At 46.9% G+C, this 20,977-nt stretch overlaps 7 protein-coding genes across 7 annotated transcripts; 4 read left to right on the forward strand and 3 right to left on the reverse strand.

The window, feature by feature from the left end:
• The first annotated feature begins 469 nt into the window (after window positions 1-469).
• On the forward strand, window positions 470-2,730 carry BGW36DRAFT_339308 (putative cyclopropane-fatty-acyl-phospholipid synthase). Its single transcript, XM_046213035.1, has 4 exons — window positions 470-621; window positions 687-1,173; window positions 1,227-1,978; window positions 2,032-2,730. Exons 1-4 carry the CDS (start codon window positions 514-516, stop codon window positions 2,239-2,241), a joined length of 1,557 nt encoding a protein of 518 aa, XP_046072768.1. The 5' UTR covers window positions 470-513; the 3' UTR covers window positions 2,242-2,730.
• A 128-nt stretch (window positions 2,731-2,858) lies between these two features.
• On the reverse strand, window positions 2,859-5,098 carry BGW36DRAFT_294570 (copper amine oxidase; the record flags this gene model as incomplete). The annotated part of the gene is made up of 4 exons (XM_046211113.1): window positions 2,859-3,100; window positions 3,155-4,063; window positions 4,118-4,697; window positions 4,757-5,098. The coding sequence occupies 4 exons, from the start codon at window positions 5,096-5,098 to the stop codon at window positions 2,859-2,861; spliced, it is 2,073 nt and encodes a 690-aa protein (XP_046072769.1).
• A 713-nt stretch (window positions 5,099-5,811) lies between these two features.
• BGW36DRAFT_294443 (putative C6 transcription factor) lies at window positions 5,812-7,684 on the forward strand (the record flags this gene model as incomplete). Its single annotated transcript, XM_046211103.1, has 4 exons — window positions 5,812-5,963; window positions 6,018-6,842; window positions 6,895-7,098; window positions 7,159-7,684. 4 exons carry the CDS (start codon window positions 5,812-5,814, stop codon window positions 7,682-7,684), a joined length of 1,707 nt encoding a protein of 568 aa, XP_046072770.1.
• An 87-nt stretch (window positions 7,685-7,771) lies between these two features.
• On the reverse strand, window positions 7,772-9,591 carry BGW36DRAFT_426019 (putative phenylacetyl-CoA ligase; the record flags this gene model as incomplete). The annotated part of the gene is made up of 3 exons (XM_046220200.1): window positions 7,772-8,724; window positions 8,795-9,430; window positions 9,492-9,591. The coding sequence occupies 3 exons, from the start codon at window positions 9,589-9,591 to the stop codon at window positions 7,772-7,774; spliced, it is 1,689 nt and encodes a 562-aa protein (XP_046072771.1).
• Window positions 9,592-12,500: 2,909 nt separating this feature from the next.
• BGW36DRAFT_426020 (uncharacterized protein) lies at window positions 12,501-12,899 on the forward strand (the record flags this gene model as incomplete). Its single annotated transcript, XM_046220201.1, has 1 exon — window positions 12,501-12,899. One exon carries the CDS (start codon window positions 12,501-12,503, stop codon window positions 12,897-12,899), a length of 399 nt encoding a protein of 132 aa, XP_046072772.1.
• Window positions 12,900-13,075: 176 nt separating this feature from the next.
• On the reverse strand, window positions 13,076-16,005 carry BGW36DRAFT_317672 (putative DNA replication licensing factor Mcm7). The gene is made up of 4 exons (XM_046212584.1): window positions 15,545-16,005; window positions 15,356-15,486; window positions 13,388-15,305; window positions 13,076-13,333 (listed from the first exon to the last, which is right to left on the reverse strand). The coding sequence occupies exons 1-4, from the start codon at window positions 15,851-15,853 to the stop codon at window positions 13,256-13,258; spliced, it is 2,436 nt and encodes an 811-aa protein (XP_046072773.1). The 5' UTR covers window positions 15,854-16,005; the 3' UTR covers window positions 13,076-13,255.
• A 303-nt stretch (window positions 16,006-16,308) lies between these two features.
• BGW36DRAFT_426022 (putative peroxisome biosynthesis protein (PAS1/Peroxin-1)) lies at window positions 16,309-20,132 on the forward strand (the record flags this gene model as incomplete). The annotated part of the gene is made up of 4 exons (XM_046220202.1): window positions 16,309-16,422; window positions 16,473-16,703; window positions 16,756-16,834; window positions 16,882-20,132. 4 exons carry the CDS (start codon window positions 16,309-16,311, stop codon window positions 20,130-20,132), a joined length of 3,675 nt encoding a protein of 1,224 aa, XP_046072774.1.
• Between the last annotated feature and the right edge of the window lie 845 nt (window positions 20,133-20,977).

The following is a 20,977-nucleotide window of genomic DNA, read 5'->3' on the forward strand; positions in this document are numbered from 1 at the left end:
AAGACGAACAAAGTTGTGGGAATCGGCGTACGAATAAACTTGTCTTTATATTGCTATCAACAGCAGCGGTTGACGATGGAGAATGGTTGGCTTCCGTCACCAGTTTATCACGGCGTTCTCGGGCAAGATACGATGGGCAGTATTGTTTTCATGTATGATATATCTCCTGCAGACAGATTCTTCTACTGTATTGCATCAATTAGTAGCATGGGATCCACTCATTTTAATGCCATTGATTACTGCTCTCTACACTCAGTGGAATGCAGCACAAAATTATAAATTGGAATAAAGTGTAATTAAACAAGTTCGCCAATAAATTCCTAAATGTCCTACTATTGAGAAATGCAATTGGAGTTGTTGCGGTGTGCAGGGGAGCTCTAGGGCTAGCTTCCCAGGCGGGCACGGGCCTGGTGTACCCACCACTGCCTCTCTGGCCCAGCTCCTCTCTCTCTCCCTCCCACAGACGCCAGATCTCTCAATTCCCTAGCACCAACGTCAATTCTCTGCGAGACAATGGCGAGAGCACACTCCGAGTCCTCTGAGGACTTTGAATTCATCGAGACTCCCGCTGCTCCTGCTGCCACCCCTGCCCCTGAGGATTGTGGAGTTAGGACAACCTCGGTAAGTTCCTGAAACCTTGAACGTGGCTCCATTGTCTAGATTGTTGACCTCTCCGATTCTACTAGTATCCTGCGATCAAAAATGCTCCTCTGCCAGCGGACTCCGCAGGCAGCGACAGCTTCTCCAATGTGCTCCTGATCATTCTCCTACTCGGTATTCCCTACTACCTGGCCCGTCAAGTCTATGGTGGATTCTATACTACAATCTTCTTCGCCATCTTCACCTCCATTCCCATTTTGGTTGCGTTTTGGACTGTTGCCTCTTCAATCTCTCCCCGAAAGAATGAGAAAGCCAAGTACCCTGGCCGCCCCGTCGAGCATTACTTGCAGTTCCACAGCGAGCATGACCGTGCCCAGTACCACGGTAAGAGCAAGATCCCCATGGCTGTCTTTTACGAGAAGTACTTCAACGGCGAAGTCGACTTCAAGGGTGATGCTCTTGATGTGTTGGAGTATCGACATGACTGGGCAAACTTCCGTTTCACCTGGTCTTTGTATAAACATTTCTTGACTGGCTTCATTCCTGAGTTGTTGTTCCATACTCGCTCTCAAGGTATCCGACCTAACATCCTAGTCCTTGGCACATTAACTCACATTTTGGCCTAGATGAGGAACAGGTCCGCGACCACTATGATCGCGGTGACGATTTCTATGCTTGGTTCTTAGGCCCCCGCATGATCTACACATCTGGTATTATCAGCGACATTAACCGAGAGGAAACCCTGGAAGAGCTGCAAGATAATAAACTTTCCGTTGTCTGTGAAAAGATTGGTCTCAAGCCCGGTGACACTGTCCTGGATCTTGGCTGTGGTTGGGGCACTCTGGCCAAATTCGCCTCCGTCCACTACGGTGCTCAAGTGACTGGTATTACTCTCGGCCGTAACCAGACTAAATGGGGAAATAATGGTCTTCGCAAGGCTGGCATTGAGGAATCGCAAAGCCGTATTCTCTGCCTGGATTACCGTGACGCACCCAGCGTTACCGGTGGCTACAAGAAGATTACTTGTTTGGAAATGGCCGAACACGTTGGTGTCCGCCATTTCAGCAAGTTCCTCTCCCAGGTCTATGATATGCTTGATGATGACGGCGTTTTCTTCCTTCAAATTGCCGGTCTGCGTAAGTCGTGGCAGTACGAGGATCTCATCTGGGGTCTTTTCATGAACAAGTACATTTTCCCTGGTGCCGACGCCTCCACTCCTCTCGGTTTCGTTGTAGACTCTTTGGAAGGCTCTGGTTTTGAGATCAAGAGCGTTGATACAATTGGCGTCCACTATTCTGCTACTTTGTGGCGCTGGTACCGTAATTGGATTGGTAACCGCGAAAAGGTCGAAGCCAAGTATGGCAAGAGATGGTTCAGGGTAAGTGAGATTGAATTTCTACATAATTATCTACTGATATTTTGAGCGACTAGATTTGGGAGTACTTCTTGGCCGCTTCCACCATCACGTCTCGCCAGGGTGGTGCTACTTGCTGGCAACTTACTCTTGTCAAGAACATCAATTCTACTCACCGTGTTGAGGGTATCAACTCCCAATATGGTCTTTCGGGTGCTCGTCAAGCAGCCATTGATACTGTCGGTCACGGCAAAGTGCCCAGTGCCCATGTTCCTACCAAGGAGTAAACCATAGAGCCGTTCAATTCACGCGCCAAGTTATTTTGAATGCTTAATCTCTATTATATAAAGCAGACAACTCCTATCTGTGCAATTAGGACGACTATCCTACTCACCCCCGTCCGAACTTTGGGTGTAGGCCCTTATGCCTATCTCTAGCCCGAAAAATTGTTCTTCTTATTGGGAAAAGCACCCCTAGGTGTATATTTCCTACATGCCTTTTTTTTCTTTCTGTTTCTAAATATAGATATGTCTGTGATTAATTTGTACCATTTACCTTGTAATGAGAAGACTGTGACGTGTGACATGAACTGCTATTACAATGTTCGCAAGTGGAGAGGATGCTTTGAATGATTCAATGTTGTGGATGTTCAACCAGCTATCAATCAAAGACGAAATATAGGTATAATACCACAAGTATGTTGCTAAGAAATATAATTGTATGTATCAATCTTTATAAAACTGCACATTCTCGATAACATTATGTAGAGTTTTTAGCCATTACATATTTAAGATTGAGAGATTGATACTATCGTGACAAGTCAAATATAAATAACTATAATTGACTACTTGTGACACCATCATCATATATAAACTTGATTTCAGATTCAACGTAAGTACTTAAATTATTCAACCCGTTTATACAGTTTCGCCCTATCTGCACCCGCGCCCGCTCCTTGGCTACAGCATGCATCTGACTTCTCCGTACTTTGATGCAGGGTTGACTGGTTGAAGGCTTGCGCGGAAGGGGGCACATCCAGAGCCGGATTCTTCGTGAAGAACCCATCCGGTTTCAACATGACGCTCACTTTCTCTATAGGCATTACCGGGAAATCCTCAATACGAGGGTTGTGGGTGAGACCGAAAGCTGTGATGTTTCGTTAGCTTTATCTCCCTTGATACGTAGAATACTCAAACTTACTATGCCAAAGAACAACGTCCTTGTTTTCAATAGCAGCATCTCTCGCAACCCATTTCTCAACACCGTCCGACTGTCGGCTTTGATTGGTGAATTCTCCGGCAGCATACAATTCATCGTCTTGATAGTTAGTCACCCAGATAGGCTTCGACGCAAATTCTGCACGTCTGTAATTGAATGAATTCGGGCCCATGAGGAGCATTTGAGCGGGCGAGGTCTGTAATTTATATGCAACTGGTTTGTAGGTAATAGGATTGATCACGTTGTCATTACGGATCTTGAAGACGCGATGACGCTCTACTGAAGTGTTGGCGGAGCCGGATTTCTTCAATACAGTCTCTTCAGTCACGTAGCCACATGAGAATGGGTTATCTTCGCCTTCTGGCATGGGTACGCTATCTTCGTAGTAAATTGTGTTTTCAAACCCGTCGATTGCCGGATCGATTCGATAGGAAAACATATGTTGGTGGAAAGCAGCCACAACACCGGGGCCGACGTTGGTTCCCCAGGGTACAGTTTGTCCGTCTTCGTTGTCGAGGGGAGCTGTAGAGAGAATACCCGTGGCTCGGACCTCAAGCTCAATGCCAGCTGCTTGATCAAAGATGTAGGCGAAAATGTATTCGTAGTTGGACACGGTGCAAATCATTTGTACGACCAATTGGCGGTTACGCACGACGGTTGCGGCGTTTGTACGGTAATTGGTGTGTTTGTGTTGAAGTCCATTGTCTTGTTCGTGCAAACATATCACGTTCTCCAAATGAACCGGGGCTCCTTTGGAGTCAGTACGCCATCCATCAAAATACTTGATGTGGCCGAGGCAATCACATCCAAGAGACAACTGGTTGGCTGTTACTCCAAATCCAACGTCACCAACGTCGAAGGCTTGCTTGCGATGGAATGGTTTGCGGGGGTCTAATAGATATTATTAACAAATGACCGTCGACATTGAGTATTTAAGTTGCTTACCTCCATATGGGACAGTCATTTCGCAGAGTGATAATCTATAAAATAGGTTTCGACCTTCATATGTGACGTTATGGATCACCAGGCCGTCCCGAGTGTTGAAGCCAACCCGGAAACGCCACTTCTGCCAACTCACAAGGTTTCCATCCACACTGAAAGAAGGTCCCTCTGGTTGCTGGACAATGTAGGGCTTCAGATCCGTCCTCAAGGGCGTGTCTAAGAGATCGTGGGTATATTGAATAGTTTTCACTGGCTTCCAAGGCACGGTTGCCGTCACTGTGTGGTCTACGCCTGCTGGGAGGTAATCCATTCGGACTAACTCATGGGTGAGGCCGTCAAAGACTGGCGAGAATTTGCATGGAGTCGAGTAGTGATTGTTCTGAGGATGGTCAACGCCGACAACATACATGTAACACTGAAACAGTCGTCGACTCTCGTTCGGATCGTCGGTACCATAAATCCACGGGTCATTACATATGGTAACGCCGGCAGGAAGCTGCAACTTTTCCACTTCCTTCTGAACTGCGGGATGCCCTAGACAAAGTTCTTCAATTGCTAGCAATTCATCCACGTCCACGGGACCCTGCAAAAATTTGCGTGTGAGCAAAATGGGCTTATCTGACTAGAGGTCGTGGAGGATACCTGGACGTGTTTGGGCAGCTCTCGAACATGGATGACAGAGCCAGTATCAACATTCAACAGGGCTTTACAGAAAGCTCCTGTATCCTGTCTATGAAAAAGGACCTGCAGCACACGAGCTGGTCTCGGTGGCAGTGGCTTCCCTAGCCTTTCGGCTTCGATGTAGGGAACCGCATCTTGCTTCAAGGGCTCCTGTACATCAATGCGCTTGTATCGCAGTGTTACCCCAGGGAAAGATGCTTCTAACAACTTCACGGCAACCTGAATCTCTGAAGGCGTGAGGGGGTCGAAGGGATGGAGCTGTGCCAAGCTCGCCTCTGAGGCCACCTGAGGGACGACCGACATATCGAGAGTCACTTTGAGTGTGCCAAGCTCGCCGGGTATATGAATTCTATTGGTGTATATAAACGAACAATGAAGAGAACTAATGAAGCTGGCATAATAAAAAATTCACGGTGGACTGACTGCCTTTTAAGTACTTCACCTGGCAGATGTGGGGACCAGATCTGGAGCGGATGGACTTTCCGCATGGAGAAAACACCACTGGCCCTGCGATTGTGATTTGCTTATCTGCAGCCGCTTTGAACAGACTTGTTATAGTGTTCAAGCAAATGCCTGAATGCCATAACTCTGTACAGCGCATTGCGTTGTTCTATTGGGCCAAGCACTAACGGTGGTGAATTACTGGCACTGCACGATAAGCCAAATCTCCGCATCGGCGATAAGCCTCCACTGTGATAGGCCGGCGTGTCTCTTGCCTAATCGGGGATAGGCTATAGCCGCTCTTTCTCTCTCTCCACCCACGAAATAATCACAGTAGTCAGGCAGAGTCCTTCACACTCGTCAATTTTCGCGCAATCTTAATCGATGCTTGCATGCACTTGGCGGCAAGTCTGAGTCTGACTATCCTTCAAGCCAGGCCCGAGATAGTATGATAACAGAAAACGCCCACCAATTGTCTCATCCTTAGGGGATAGCGCCTCCGCAAGAAAGCGTCAACGGCACCGTTTATCTACACCAATCTTTTCTAGCCTGTGCATTTGCTAGCCCCCCAGCGCATGGCAGCACATTCGACTGTATATAGATTTTCATCCGCGGATCAGCCGCCGTTACGTACGAAGGCTAGTAGTCGGTTAGAAGCAAGATGGAGTCGCTCGGGATGTCTGACCTGCAAGAAGAGGCGGAAGAAATGCGATGAGCAGAAGCCGAGGTAGTTTACTTCCCAGGGCTTGATACGATCCAATGTTTTTAACAAGGAACACAGATGTGGGAATTGTACCAGACTCGATCGCGAGTGCGAGGGTTATGCAAACCTATGGCAAACCCCTTTTGAGCCATCGATAAAGACTTTCCGGCAGGAATCCTTAAAGCCAAGACGCTCAAAGGACTCTCCAGCGTCCGATCAGGATGATAGCAAAAATCAGCCATCGCCGTTGATACTGTATCTGCTGGATGGTTCAGCTGTCTCCCCAGAGCATCAAGTTATGTTAGATTCGGAGTCCACAGCAGACGATTCCGAGCGGGATCAGAAATCTCCTAATGACTCAACAGCATTGGTTTTGGCTTCGCGTAGTGAAAATCCAACCAATTGCCACTTGACCCATCACCCTTTTCAACCAGCGTCTTCCTCCGATCTTTTCTATCTACAATATCATGCCGAAAGAGGCTTCAAGCTTATGTCGAATTTGGAGACTCAACATAACCCATTGAAAGAAGTCTTAATTCCTCGTGCACTATCTTCGCCGCTTCTTTTAAGTATAATTTGCGCTATGTCTGCAGGACATATGGCAAACTGGCCATCTCCGAATCAAGAGAATTTGAGGAATGCGGAATTGACATATTACGGTCGAACCCTTTCAGGTGTCAGAAAGGCTCTGGCACAAATAACACAGCAAGACGTATTGGACACAGCTAGTATAGATCTGCTAGAGGAACTCATTGTCACTCTTGCATCCTTTTGTAAATATGAAGCAGTGCGAGGGGCCGTCAATTCTTGGAGAGGACATTTAGAAGCTCTACAAAAGCTTGTGACCTACCGTGGAGGGCTAGCCAGCCTTGATATTGAAATTGCGGATTGGCTTTCGGGCTTGTAAGAGGAAATCCCATCTGTTTCGTTTCTTTCATATCTAATCGATGATTAGGGTTACTTATTGGCAACATATGGCCAAACTTACAAATCCGAAACTTGCATCTGGTTTTATTCTCTGTGACAGCATTTATGATAGTCCTAAAGTGGATATATATCTAGGATGCAACGAGCAACTGGTAAAGATTTGTTCTCGGATCTCTGATCTTCGCTTTTTTGGTCACTCCACAACGGCTCTGGTACAGGAGGTATCTGAAATGTACGTATCTAGCTAACTTCTCTCGTGATCAACCGGGAAGAAATCATTGACAGCATACAGAAACGAAATACTTGTTAGATGGTCTTGGGAAAAGCAAGATTTCATCATACCCCCAGGGATCAGTGAAATGACGTTCGAACGACTTCGAGTGGTAGCGCATCATTTCCACTACGCTGCGTTCATATTTCTTCATTCTATTATTGATATAATAGCCCAACCAAACTTATCAGACCTCGAAGACCCTCATGCCGACTTCAGTTCCATGGTACACTCACTCGTCGTATTTTCCAAGACTGAAGCTTTACAAAATTTAGTCTCTCTCTTGCGTACCTTGCCCCCAGACAATCACTCTGAATTCTCGGCTCTCACTTTCCCTCTATTCATTGCTGGCTGCGAGTATGAAGAAAGAGATCAGCTGGCTTTGATTCTTGATTCACTGCAAACTCTGGAACTGAATTTCGGTATCCTCAATACCAAACGTGCCCAAGAGTTTTTAGTGAACTTGTCGAGATTACGTGCCAAGGGGAATTGGAAGCACTGGTTGCACATTCTAGAAGATGTGGATTGGGACTTGATACTAGTTTAGTACAGAAATATTTAACTATATAAACAGGTGTTTGTCAAATGTCTATCTACACACAGAGATACATCATGTCACGGACGCTCTCGATTTTTACAACTTGGCCTTGGGAGTTTCCTGTTCCTTCTTGGCCTGATCTTTGAGTACCCGTCGAAGGATTTTCCCGCTAATACTCTTGGGAATGGCGTCCACAAATCGAACACCACCACGCAGCCGTTTGTGCTGAGCAACCTTGGAATGCATCCACTTGATGATTTTGGCAGCCTCATCGTCATCACTGACGCCGGAAGATTTGCTCTTGGCGCTGCGAACAACATACGCCCTTGGCACCTCGGAACCATGCTCTTGGCTATATACACCAATGACAGCCACATCATCAACCGACTCATTATCGACAAGAAGGCCCTCCAACTCAGCCGGGGGAACTTGAAATCCCTTGTATTTGATGAGTTCCTTAACTCGATCGGTGATATAGAAGTGGAAATCCTTGTCCTGGTACCCGACATCTCCAGTGCGGAACCAGCCATCTGCAGACAGGCAACCGTCGGTCGCCTTCTTGTTTTTGTGATATCCCAGGAAAATATTTGGACCACGCACATATAGTTCACCGACTTGTCCAACCGGCACCTCTACGGGTTCCGAGTCGTCCTCTGGGGAGGTCATGTATTTGGCTTCCAAACTACCGAGTAACTTGCCCACCGAGCCAATTGTTTTGTTCCAATCCTCCCAAGGCTGCATGTGTGTTGTAGGGCTTGTTTCACTCAATCCATAGCCTTGCTTGATGCCAACCTTGATTCGTGATGAAGTAGTCTCAACTAGTTCTCGGGTGAGTGGTGCGGCTCCCGAGTTTAACATCCGCAGGGTCGACATATCGTATTTATCTACGATAGGGTGTTTTCCGAGTAGAAGAACAACAGGTGGGACGACAAAGGCATATGTGATTTTGAAGTTTTGCACATTGGCACAGAACTTTTCAATGTCGAATCTTGGCATAACGACAATCGTGTATCCGGTATACACGCCCGAGTGGATTATACAAGTCAGGCCTAGGAAAGTTAGAGAATGCTTATATACCTTGAATAATCACTAGAAAAAAAGTAAAGAAAATAAACTTACCATATATGTGAAAGAACGGCAAAAAGGCCAAGATCTTATCACCCTGGCCATCTGGACCTCCATTCCACGTTAATTTATCTCCATCACCAGCCTTGCCCTGTAAAACGTTCGCAACAATGTTTCTATGAGACAACATGACACCTTTCGGCAAGCCAGTTGTTCCTGAGGAATACACAAGATACGCGACGTCCTTCTCTGGGTTCACTCTGGTTTTGCGGTATCTCGATGTTCCCGCCAAGTTTCGCACGGAGGTAAAATGCTTGAATTGGGCATTCGGGTCGCGCTGGTCTCCCAGAAGTATGATGCGGTCCTCAGGTATTCCGACCTTTTTCGCAGCCGCGCGGGCTACGGGGAGCATGGGGACCTGTGTGACGATGGCCTTGGCCTCGCTGTTACTCAACTGAAAGGCCAGCTCTTCAACGGTGTATGTAGGATTCGCAGGAGAAATCACACCACCGGCCCATGCTACTCCGTACATGACCGACGGAGTATCAATGGAATTTGGGGAGAAAATGGCCAACACATCGCCTTTCTTCCAGTTCCAGGTCGCCTTGATGCCGTGAGCAAAGGTGAGTGCGGTGTCCCGGAGCTGCGCGAATGTGTAAGATCTCTTTGTATCAGAATCGACGAGCATAACTATTACATTCATAGATTAGACTGAATGGTTCTCAAGAATGATTTGTGTTGTTAATCCCACCTTTGTCGTCTGGGAACGGCCGGTCTTTGCGCTCGAACATGAACGACCAGACATCGACGTTGGGGACATCGATGTCCGGGTAGGAGGACTTGGTAGGCATAGCGAATTGAGGGAGCGTATATATACAAAGTATACCGACCAGGGCGACGGCTTTATCCAAGTATGAATTTATATCCAGGAACAACCCAGGCGTCTTGTGATTTATAGCAGGGCGGTTCCTTGTCGGCCATGACGGCCCTGAATGCGACTAGCGCAGAGGGATGGACGCCCCACCCGAATCCTGGAGCAATCACCGCTATTCGCTGGGGTAACCAAGCCTTTGACAAGTGCACCGAAAGATAACGGCCCATTGGAAAAATGCCTCGGCTTCGGCTATATCACCACAACAGTATCGGTTCTAGGATATCTATTATACGTATTAGACCCATAACTCGCAATGCACCCAACATCCTAGATTCACTGGGTATATACTTCGGCCTCTTGTATATTGTTGAATATTCTTGTGCAATGCGCATACCTCATTTCCTTCCATATAGGCAACGATAATAATCGGTTCGTGTACCTGGTTTTGTCACTCCTCGGCTTAAACATATCAAGATAGAGACAATACCTACACCTGCCCTTCTCTACAGCCCTGCTGTATCCATTCTACAGGTAAATTATGAATCTAAATGCCTCCATAACGGCAAACAATAATACTGATTGTCGTACATAATTAGTTAGTAATACTAAGACGCACTAGAATGCAGCCGTACTGCCCATTGGCCAGACTATAGCTTTAATCCCCATAAAGACTAGTGCAGATGCACTTGATGCGTTTTGCTGAATTTGTGCGAAACCCCTCGTTTTCATCTCTTGTTCCCTGTTGGCTTCGACCATATTATTCAACTCACATACGCCGAATCTTTTTTTGATTCCTGCTGAAAGCATTACCTATTTTATCCGGGTCGAGAGACTCCAGTTGAACGTTCCAGTATATACATATGTGTGTAGGTATTGTGTATGATGTGAGCTGGAAGCAATCTATTGTGCTTCGCAGAATTTTGAGGCACTTAAGCAAGATGGGTGCGACTCCGCCAATCAAGTTAAGATATTGGATCAAGGAGAAGTCATTAATTCGTTTCATTGTATTTTATATACTTTTATTTTGGAATTTATTTTGTCCTTTCTGCTTATTTATTATTCGATCGCTCCCTTCTGTGGCTATTACTCGTCCCCTTTCCAAAGACATCATAGGGGTGGCATGCCACGCGACAGCTTGCATACAAGTTAGTACTTCCCTTTTCCTTCCGCCGCGAGGCATATGGTCTACATTGAAACGATACAGAGAAGATTAGCATGGACCCTGCACTAAGGATGACACGCTCAATCAAGGAGAAGCTAAGGTATTTTTTAATTCGCGGTTTCGAATCCACTTCCCCGCTTTTTTCCCCCTCCATGATATGATTGGCCTGCCTCTATTTTAATGATGGAAAATACTACAGTACATTGAACATAATTAGATTATGACCATGAGAAAAAAATATTATAGATACTAACATCTACCACAACATTTGAAGTGACCGACAGATCATCTCTTTGTACTGGTGTTCCGGTGATGTCATAACGTTTGAGCCGCTTCCGCAAAAATTGGTTTTCTTTTCTGCCGACATATGATCTGTAAATATATCAAGGCTAGAATACCAGAAAAATTATTCGACCTGTTTCAGCGCAAGTGAGACCTTCAGAGCAGGGTAGCTGCACTGATCTGCTCCTTCAATATTTCGATATCCCGTCACTGTGATTGTGAAATGTGGCATCAATCAGCACGGTCTGACATCAGGTCCCACACGTCTTCGTATCTTTAACAGAGGTCATTTCTATTCATAGTGGGGGAAAACCCCGATTTTCGTTGACCCCGGATTTTCGTTGTCCAGAGCCGTGCCAGCGAATGTCTCACCCCCCCTCAACCTAAACTTAGGATTTGAGCGATCTGACAGAACCCTAACCAAGTCGGACGCATCCGGCGAACCCATCGTTCCAGCGGTCAAGGCATGGTTGTCCACCAAGAAATGTTTCCAAGGATCCAACATAGACCGCGTGATGTGATATTTTGTCTTTTTTTGGGATGTGTTCCTACTGGTTGGCCATGCACTGCCTCAGGCCGTTCTTGTCTGTTGAGATGCATGTGGTCTGGCAATTTTTATATGAGAACGATTCCACCAACCAGCTCCCCATTCGGTATTCATGCTCCAATTAGTCCTTGTGCTCTTTTGATACTCGTATTTTTCTGCTTACATACGCAGCCAGTACTCCGATTTGATGAGTAGATGTTACGGTTCAATGGCCAAATCGAGCATCCTTTCTATCTGACATACAACGCCACTCAAAAAATAGTTGTCACTTCTCATGATTGGCTTTCTAAGCTGGATCGAGTCAAATACGAGCCAAAAACGTGGACAGATCTGCGAGAACTCTGTAGAAGGATCTGTTGATCTATTCTTGGAATCTACGAATGCAGGATTCCCGAGTCAGAAATATCTCAGCTGTTATCCACTCATCTGATTCATATCCTATCATATAATAATAGAAGTGTAGGAAACAATCATCTATTGGTACCGGCTCTGCAAAGTTACTTCTAGCCAACTGTATAGGAAGCAATGTCTCACCATCTCGTTAACTGCTGGTCCGTCATTGCTTACCCCAGTAATACGAGTTCCATGGATTGTGCGCCCGGGTGTGTACACATACGAAGTGTTTGTCTTAGGGCTTTTGGATCGAGTTGAGAAACTGACTGGGCGATAAGACTATGCTAATTGTCAGAAAGGTAGGCATGGGTAGATGATGCATGTCTCTGGAGCGGAGAAAAAAGCATATAAAGGCCGAATAACCCTTCGATATCCTGACTCTGAATATGTACGAATCATTGAAGAGTCAAAGAACAAGACTATTATATAAGATCTAATTACGTGAACCATCCGCTGAATATCAAATCATACCATCAGTCAAACGAAAACCACTCTTTACAAAATGAAGTCCTTCTCAGCCCTCACCCTTTTCCTCTCCACCTCGATCCTCACCTCTCTGGCCTCTGCTACCCCCATTGCAGCACCAGGAAACGGCGACGGGCAGCCCGCCCCTGTCTGCGGTACCTGCAATCCTATCTCTGGACAGAACTCCTGCGATCCCACGACCTCATGCATCAACACTGGCACAAATTTCCATTGTGCGTGTCGTGCAGGATACAAAGCTTCCAACGACAACGACAACTTCAACCAGCAATTCAGACTGCAAATGCCCAATTATGAATTCCTGGTTTTCACGCCCCAAAATGTTGTATGCGATACGCTGTGCGATAACCCATATGGTGGTGTTGGGACTTTGTGCACCGAGGTGCCGCTTTATACTGGAGACGGCTGTACCGCTTAGTTAATATTGCCTAAACAGTTTGGGTTTACGTTTTCGGTTTACATTTGTTTAATGTTGTTTCAGTCGAAGATTACTCCTTCCAGTGCTGGGGGCGATGCTTGACCGATTTCAGGTCAGATTACCATAAAACTCATTCGTTAATGAATGACTTGTTTCTACTTAATATCAATAAATTGATATGTTTAGCGTGAATAAACCAAATGTGTTTTCTCGATAAATTTACCACTAATGGCTACCTTATGCCGACATTTCACTCCGTAACGCAAAAAAATGATATCGCTCGATCCCTGTATGGTCAGCCAAACCCAATAAATAAAAAAACCATAAGTTCGAACAAAAGACAACGATCTCCTATTCTACAAATGCATATCATCGTCATCGTCGCCAACATCAATGAAAACAAGGCGGGTGCCATTGCCGGCGATTTGCCAAACCTAGGCCTAGTCAGGAATTGTGTCTGTTTTTTGTGGAAGTAAAAGGCAACTTACATTCATTTCCGCGTACTCCTCGATCGTCTGTGTTAGCTGATCTTCTGTGAAGCCCTTGGCCAACACCCGCTCGCGGACCTTGCGCAAGCTGAGTTGGCCGTCTTCTCCATCGCCAGCAGCAGCAGCACCACTTTCACGCATGCCGCGGATCAGGTTGTAAATCTTGCTTGTAGGGGTTTGGTCCGTTGCTGCGCTAGAGTCGTTGGACAGAGAGGCCTTGCTGACTTCAACAAGACGCAGGGCTTCGTCAACATCCTCTGGAACGACAACGTCGCTGAAGCGAAGACGGGCCAGGGCTTGTGACAAGCGTACAACACCCAAGAGTGTACGGGGTGTGACGTGCGAGAATTGTCGATTACTTGCTTCATCCCGTTTTTGTTGCTTACGCATGCCAACATATGCTCCCACCATATAATCAGAAACTTGCTTGGGAACCACAGGGCGGTAAGACCGAGCACGAGCAATATATTGGCGAACCTCGTTAGGGCTGAAAACGACCGAGTTCTCGCTGGTTTCTGGGTGCTTGTTGTGCATGTGCACATATGTCACATGATTGGCTAGCTCTTCATCAGCATCACGAGATGGTGTGTCAAGCATGAGGAACATGACATCGAAACGGGAGAGAAGGGCAGCTGGAAGATTAATGTTCTCGACGGGTGAAATTCGAGGGTTATAACGGCCATACAGAGGATTGGCTGCTGCCAGAATTGATGTTCTGGCATTCAATGTTGTGGTGATACCCGCCTTGGAAATAGAGATAGTCTGTTGCTCCATGACTTCATGGATTGCAGTTCTGTCTGAGTCGTCCATTTTGTCGAATTCATCGATACAGCAGATGCCGTTATCAGCGAGAACAAGAGCACCTCCTTCCAAAACCATTTCGTCCGTAACAGGGTCCCGCATGACGGCAGCAGTAAGACCTACGCCACTGCTACCTCGGCCAGTGGTGTAAATGCCCCGAGGAGCAACCTTGCAGATATATCTGAGTAATTGAGATTTGGCCACACCAGGGTCACCCATGAGACAAATGTTGATGTCACCACGGATATGCATGCCATCCGCCATATCCTTACTAACACCACCAATCAACAACAGCAACAAAGCCTTTTTCACATCAAGATGGCCGTAAATTTCAGGAGCAATAGACCGAGCAAGATATTCATACATATGCCCAGAGTTCCTGTACTGCTCAATTCTCCGCAGAGTCCGGGAATCCATAATCATGGTATCGTAGGCCTTTTTGTGTTGAGTGATATACTGAGCCTCCAAGTAAGTGTCGGTAAGCAGACCGGCGCGAATTGCCCGGAACCCAGTATACGGAGTTGGGAGGAAAACACCCGCAATATCGACAACATCTCCAGGGTTCAGTTGTCTTGTTAGAGTGCCATTGCAGTGTACGGTAAGAGAGCGAGGGATATGGCCGACGGGTACCTGATCTGCCATTTCCTGGATTTTGACCTCCTGGAACGGAATAAATTTCGAGGCCCGAGTCGACAGGAAGAGCTGTCCTTTCGAGTTATTGGCAACACATTCATCAGAGGGGCATTCTGTCATAGGCAAAAATGACTTTGAAGTAATAGGTTGGAAAACCTCGCTTCCGCATCGGTCGCACGTATATGCATTGATTTTGACAGCTGGCTTGACATCGGAGACTCGTGTTACGATACCCCTAACAGTAATAAGCATACCAAGGTGCTCTCCTCGCACATGGCGCACTGCTAGAGCCTTTGAGCTTTTCTCACTGCTGGACCCAGACGGTGTCAACGGCTTGAAGTTCAAAGTGTAGCGCCGAGTCAATTCGGGTGGAAACATTGATTGCGGTGGCCCACTGTCCATCTCTGCCTCCGTGGCCATTTGAACCGTCTCGTTGCGCTTGTCACGTTGTGACATGATAATGTCAAGCACGTCATCTTTGAAGCTATAACAACGTTAGACAAAGCATTGCCACTATTTCTGTGAAGTACTCACGAAATCTCTTTTGTCTCCTTTGGCATTATTGCATCCACAGCATTCGAGAAAACGTCGATGTAACGCTTTGTGTTTCCTTGAATCGATTCCACCAGTTTCAGGTCCGAGTCGTCAGGGAGGGCTTTTTCGAACTACGGCAGTAAAAAGTCAGAAAGAATCAAACTAGTCACGCAAATCAGCCCAACTTACTGTTTGAAGATCGTCTAGTTCAATTAGAATGCTGTTGCTGTCCCTATTTGCAATGTCCTGAAGAGTTTGCATATATTTGTTTTTGGGATCGCGGCGTCGGCGAGCTGTCTGACCTCGCCCCTCTTCGGCATCATCCATGAAATCGTATTCGTCTTCGGTACGGTCGCCATCAATGCGCAGATCTTCAATTGCCTCTGTTGCCGCTGCATCAGATGCCGAATCAAAGCTCTTGAAGTGCTTGAGAAAGTCCTTGAACGCCTCCTGCTGCGCGGCGTAGTCAACTGGCGCAGGATACTGAAGGAGAGTCATCTTGGGCGCCGACGGTAGGGGAATCAGACGCAGATGTGGAAACCCAAGTACTGTGTATGTAGGATCGAGCGCACGCAAATTTATATGGCCTGCATAGAGGACGGACAATACGAAGCCCAATAGTTATTATTAGGCGAGAAAATGGAGGTTGGTAGATGCCGCTCTGAATGGCGCTAAGCAGCAACACGCGCCGACCGCGTCGCAGCGCGTTGAGGCATTCTCAGGCCACTTCGGGACTAGCTCATATGGCACGTGCGGCGGAGCGGACTAACCCTCGGTCCGGCATGGGCCGCGGAGGAGCTGGACGCGGACAAATTGCCGGGGAAGCAATCGTATGGCAGGCGCGGAGTAGAAGGAAGCTCACTCTTGAACATACCGTCCCTCATTTCAGCGCATTTGTGCAGAACGCAGCTCATGGTCAGCGTGGATGCAAGAGCTGTTTGTATTCTTGCGCCATGGCTCCTAGCAAGAAATCTTCCACCACTGCCGAAGTCGTCTTGGTGCCTCTGAAGACATGTCTCGTCAATCTACCGACTTCGGTTGTCTCTCTGCTAGTCAATGCGAACGCAGTACGTACAAATCTTCAATAATTAATAATACCGGCTAACGCCTGTTTCAGGCTGCACAGAATGTCATTGTGGAATTACAGTACCGCTCGTCAAGCTCTCAAACCTCGGCTTCACGGTCATCATATTTGGGATGGACAGGAATGCCCAGTAAGCGCAAAGTGGCGCCTATGGTGAGCAGAGATGGAATAAGCGCTGGCTCTTCTGCCAGAGAGCAAGAAGTAGCAGTCGTTGAAATCGATTCGACATTTGGCAGGGTTTTGGGATTGAACGAGGGGCAGAAGGTTTGTGGGAAGCTTACCTCGGCGCAAAATGACGATGTATTGATGTCTTTAGGTTGGATTGTTTCTTCATCTCGACCCTCCAGTTGCGCATACAATTAATATTGAGCCATCGACACCCGCAGATTGGGAGAGTATGTACAATCGTCGGGGAAAATAGGGCTGTGCTAACGCTTTATAGTCATTGAACTACATGCATCGTTCCTTGAGTTGAATTTGCTACATCAGATTCGTGCTTTACCGAATCCGAACTACACAGGGGCTTCCTCGACCCCGGCAGACCACTTACACCCACTCACATTGCATCTGTCCCCTACTTCTACAGCCAATATTATTGTCACTGCTCTTTCTCCTACTCCACCTGCGACCTCTCCTTTTGCCAAGATTGCGCCTGATGCCGAAGTCATAGTAGCACCAAAGGTCCGCCCAAAATCTGGCAAAGCAAACAGAGGTGAAAATCGAAGCACGACAAGCAATGGACGCAAAAGCGTAGGGGCGAGAAGCACGAGTAGCACAGTGAGGCCAAAGAGTAGGGAAGCTGAACCTGATCAACCGGCAGTATACCTTAGGGGCGTCGATAGACAGTATGCCGAAGAATGGTTTGACGGAAACACTGAAAGTCATGCCAATAGTGGGTTTAAGATCTGGGTAGATCGAAACCTTCTTGCAACAAACAAACTTCGTGGGCATGAGTGGGTAGTCGTTTCAATTGTCCAACCGGCTGGGTTACAAGCTCCGTTGGATCCCCAACAACAGCTGCATCAAAAGGAACAAGAGTCAGCCGAAGTTGGGCGGCCATCAGCCAAGCTTGTGGCAAAAGTCCTTCCTTGGGATGACGCCCCGGACAGTCGCCACATTGCTTTGTCGTCGATGCTATGCACAGCACTTAGTTCACCGGGAATTGTAGGAGGTGTTGTGAAGGTCGAAGCTGCGCCGTCTCAGCTCGCCCGATCTGCGGTCAAGTCGATTAAAATTTATCCATTTGCTTCGGACTTGACTAAGAAGAAAGATGGCTTGAAATTTGGCGGAGACACTGCTGCATCCCGAAGCGCTTTGGCAGAGAGAATCAAGATCACTTATGGTAGCCCTGGAGCGGAATCTGGGTTTATGTCTGGTCCTCTTACCGATGGAATGGTCCTTCCAGCAGCCGACAGTCAGTTTCCCGCCGCCGTTTTCGACGGTGCTATTGTACGATTTGACCCCCCAATCAAAAGTTCTGAATCTACAACGTCTCTTGGATGGATATTAGGATCAGAGAGCAAGCTCAGCATTGATGTTCAAGCTGAGGTACCCAGACCAGTTGATATAACACTTTCTGGCTTTCCCACGGACGAGCAGATACCTTCCTCACGCCCAGAGATGGTTGGAATCGATTCACTCATTAACAAGAGCTTGACAAATTTGTCACGCGCGTCGTCAATACTTCTGACTGGCGGCCTTGGGTCCGGAAAGACAACACTATGCCATTTACTAGCTCACAGACTACGGGAAGAGTATCTATTCAACGTGACTTATTTCTCCTGTCGGAAACTGGTAACGGATGAAACACGTGTTTCAACCATTAAGGAGACGCTTAGTCGATTGTTCATGTCGGCATCCTGGTGCACACGCCTTGGTGGTCGAGCTCTTGTGATTTTGGACGATATTGACAAAATCTGTCCTGTAGAAACGGAGCTACAGGTTGGCGGGGAGAACGGCCGAAGTCGTCAAGTCAGTGAGCTAATTTGTTCCATCGTGCGCGAGCACTGTACAATGACTTCTTCTGTGATATTACTCGCTACAGCTCAGTCAAAGGAATCTTTGAACAACGTGGTTGTTGGTGGCCATGTTGTGCGCGAAATCACTAGCCTGAAGGCTCCCGACAAGGAAGGCCGGCGAAAAGTGTTGGAGAAACTTACAAGTCAAGACAAGGACCTGAAAATGCTTAATGGCCACTCCCGAAATGAGAGTGGTCCGACTCAAGAATCATGGCTAGACCCCTCAAACCCTGGCAGCCGCCCCAGTTCTTCAGGTGCAGACGGTTTTATCCTGTCAAGGGACTTAGATTTCTTGGACTTGGCTGGCAAAACAGATGGATATATGCCTGGAGATCTTGTTCTTTTAGTTTCTCGGGCGAGAAATGAGGCTTTAATTCGATCTGTACACGATTCCAGTACAGAATCCACAAAAATAACTTTAATGACCGATGATTTCGACCGTGCTTTGAAGGGTTTTACACCAGCTTCGCTTCGAAACGTTACGTTGACATCATCTTCCACAACATTCTCTTCAATTGGTGGACTTCACAGTACTCGACAGACATTAATGGAGACCCTTCAGTATCCCACGAAATATGCTCCCATTTTCTCCCAGTGTCCTCTCCGACTACGGTCCGGGTTGTTGTTGTACGGATTCCCTGGTTGTGGTAAGACACTACTCGCTAGCGCAGTAGCTGGCGAATGTGGGTTGAACTTTATCAGTGTTAAAGGCCCTGAGATTCTCAACAAGTACATTGGAGCAAGCGAAAAAAGTGTTCGTGACCTTTTTGAGCGTGCCGAAGCTGCTAGGCCGTGTATTCTGTTCTTCGATGAATTCGACAGTATCGCCCCTAAGCGTGGTCATGATTCGACTGGTGTCACTGATCGTGTGGTCAACCAGCTGCTCACTCAGATGGACGGCGCCGAGGGTCTTTCTGGGGTATATGTGTTGGCAGCTACTTCGAGACCAGATCTCATCGACCCAGCCCTGCTTCGTCCTGGTCGTCTGGACAAGAGCTTGCTTTGTGACATGCCATCCCACGATGACCGCATTGATATTATTCAAGCAGTCAGTAAGAAACTGAAGTTAAGTGCAGAAGTTGAGTCTCGTGTAGGCGAAATCGCATCTCGAACAGGAGGTTATTCTGGAGCAGATATCCAAGCAGTTGTATATAATGCTCATCTTGAAGCCATTCATGACCTCTTGGGTGACCGCGCCTCAACGACTGCAGCATCGGCGACCAAAAAATCCAGCGGGGCACAGGCAATAAATGGTTCAGACACAGCCAACAACAAATCTTTCATTCAATTCCTTTACTCTAATGAACAAGGAGATGATAGCTCTACCGTTCGCACGAAACTTCCGCCACCGGCCGTCGTGGCCGCAAAGCTGGAAGCTCTCAAGCAAGCCCGTCGGCGTCAACGCCAACTCGAGCATGGAACTCAACAGGATAGCGAAGCCCATCAGCAGCAACAACAACAACCAAATGGCACATCAGCAGAAGACACTGGCGACGAAGTTATCATTGGATGGCAACATATCGAGCGATCGTTGGCAACGACTCGCAGTTCGCTTAGTGACCGAGAGCGTCGTCGGTTAGAAGCTATCTACAGAGAATTTGTAGTGGGGCGAAACGGCGAGATGCCTGATGGTGAGGGAGCGAGAGAGATTGGCGGAAGGACTAGTCTGATGTGAAGAACTGCTGAAGTATTTATTTATGCATATATATCTTCATGTCCGAAACATAGTGGACATGTAAGCGATTGTATATACCCCTAACTTCTGTATTGACCTGGTTGGGCAGTTCATCTATGTAAATTAATGCATATCAATTGATGTATCAAAATTAACGGTTAGCTACAATCATTCAAAATGTCGACAGACTAATAGCATTCTCAACCATGTATCCGCCTTCAAGAATAGCAAGCATCCGTGGCTCCGTCCCTAGTTAATCCAACAGCAACCAGAAGCTGATTGGGAGATGCGTATATGCAAGGTTGCTAATAATGACTACAATAAAGTAACTACATAAGGTGATTCGGTGATTACTCATCTCTGCACTGGGCCCATTGTGGCCGTTTACTTGATTGAGCATATCATTAGTAGACCTTTTTGGAGGCGGTAAAGTTGTGAAAATGGCCTATAAGAAGCGACAAGATGACTCTATTAAGAATTATGAGAAATCTAATTAAAAATGAATGTCGAAGAATAATGTGGCAGGAGGGTGATGCTTCAGTTATGCATCCTTAATTTCAAAAGCTACAGTCTGTACATGTGCTGGTCTGGTCCTTCCAAGGCTGGACTTCGTTATTATTTTGCGATTTACTAGTTTCTGCTACCTAGATATATTTCAAATGTCTTTATTCTAAGAAAAACACGTTAATTTTTAATGGGCTTGTTATTGGAGACAGCTCAACTCTTAAGAGTCAACTGATTAATGCTGCTATGCAAAGCCATAACTAGTACTGACTATAATCGTAGCCAAGCTCATTCTGCCAGCTTGTTACCGTAAGTATACGAGAATTGTCTCCGAAAACGAA

The sequence above is a fragment of the Talaromyces proteolyticus genome (genome assembly GCF_021365285.1).
Source record: "Talaromyces proteolyticus strain PMI_201 chromosome Unknown BGW36scaffold_5, whole genome shotgun sequence".
Lineage (NCBI taxonomy): Eukaryota > Fungi > Ascomycota > Eurotiomycetes > Eurotiales > Trichocomaceae > Talaromyces > Talaromyces proteolyticus.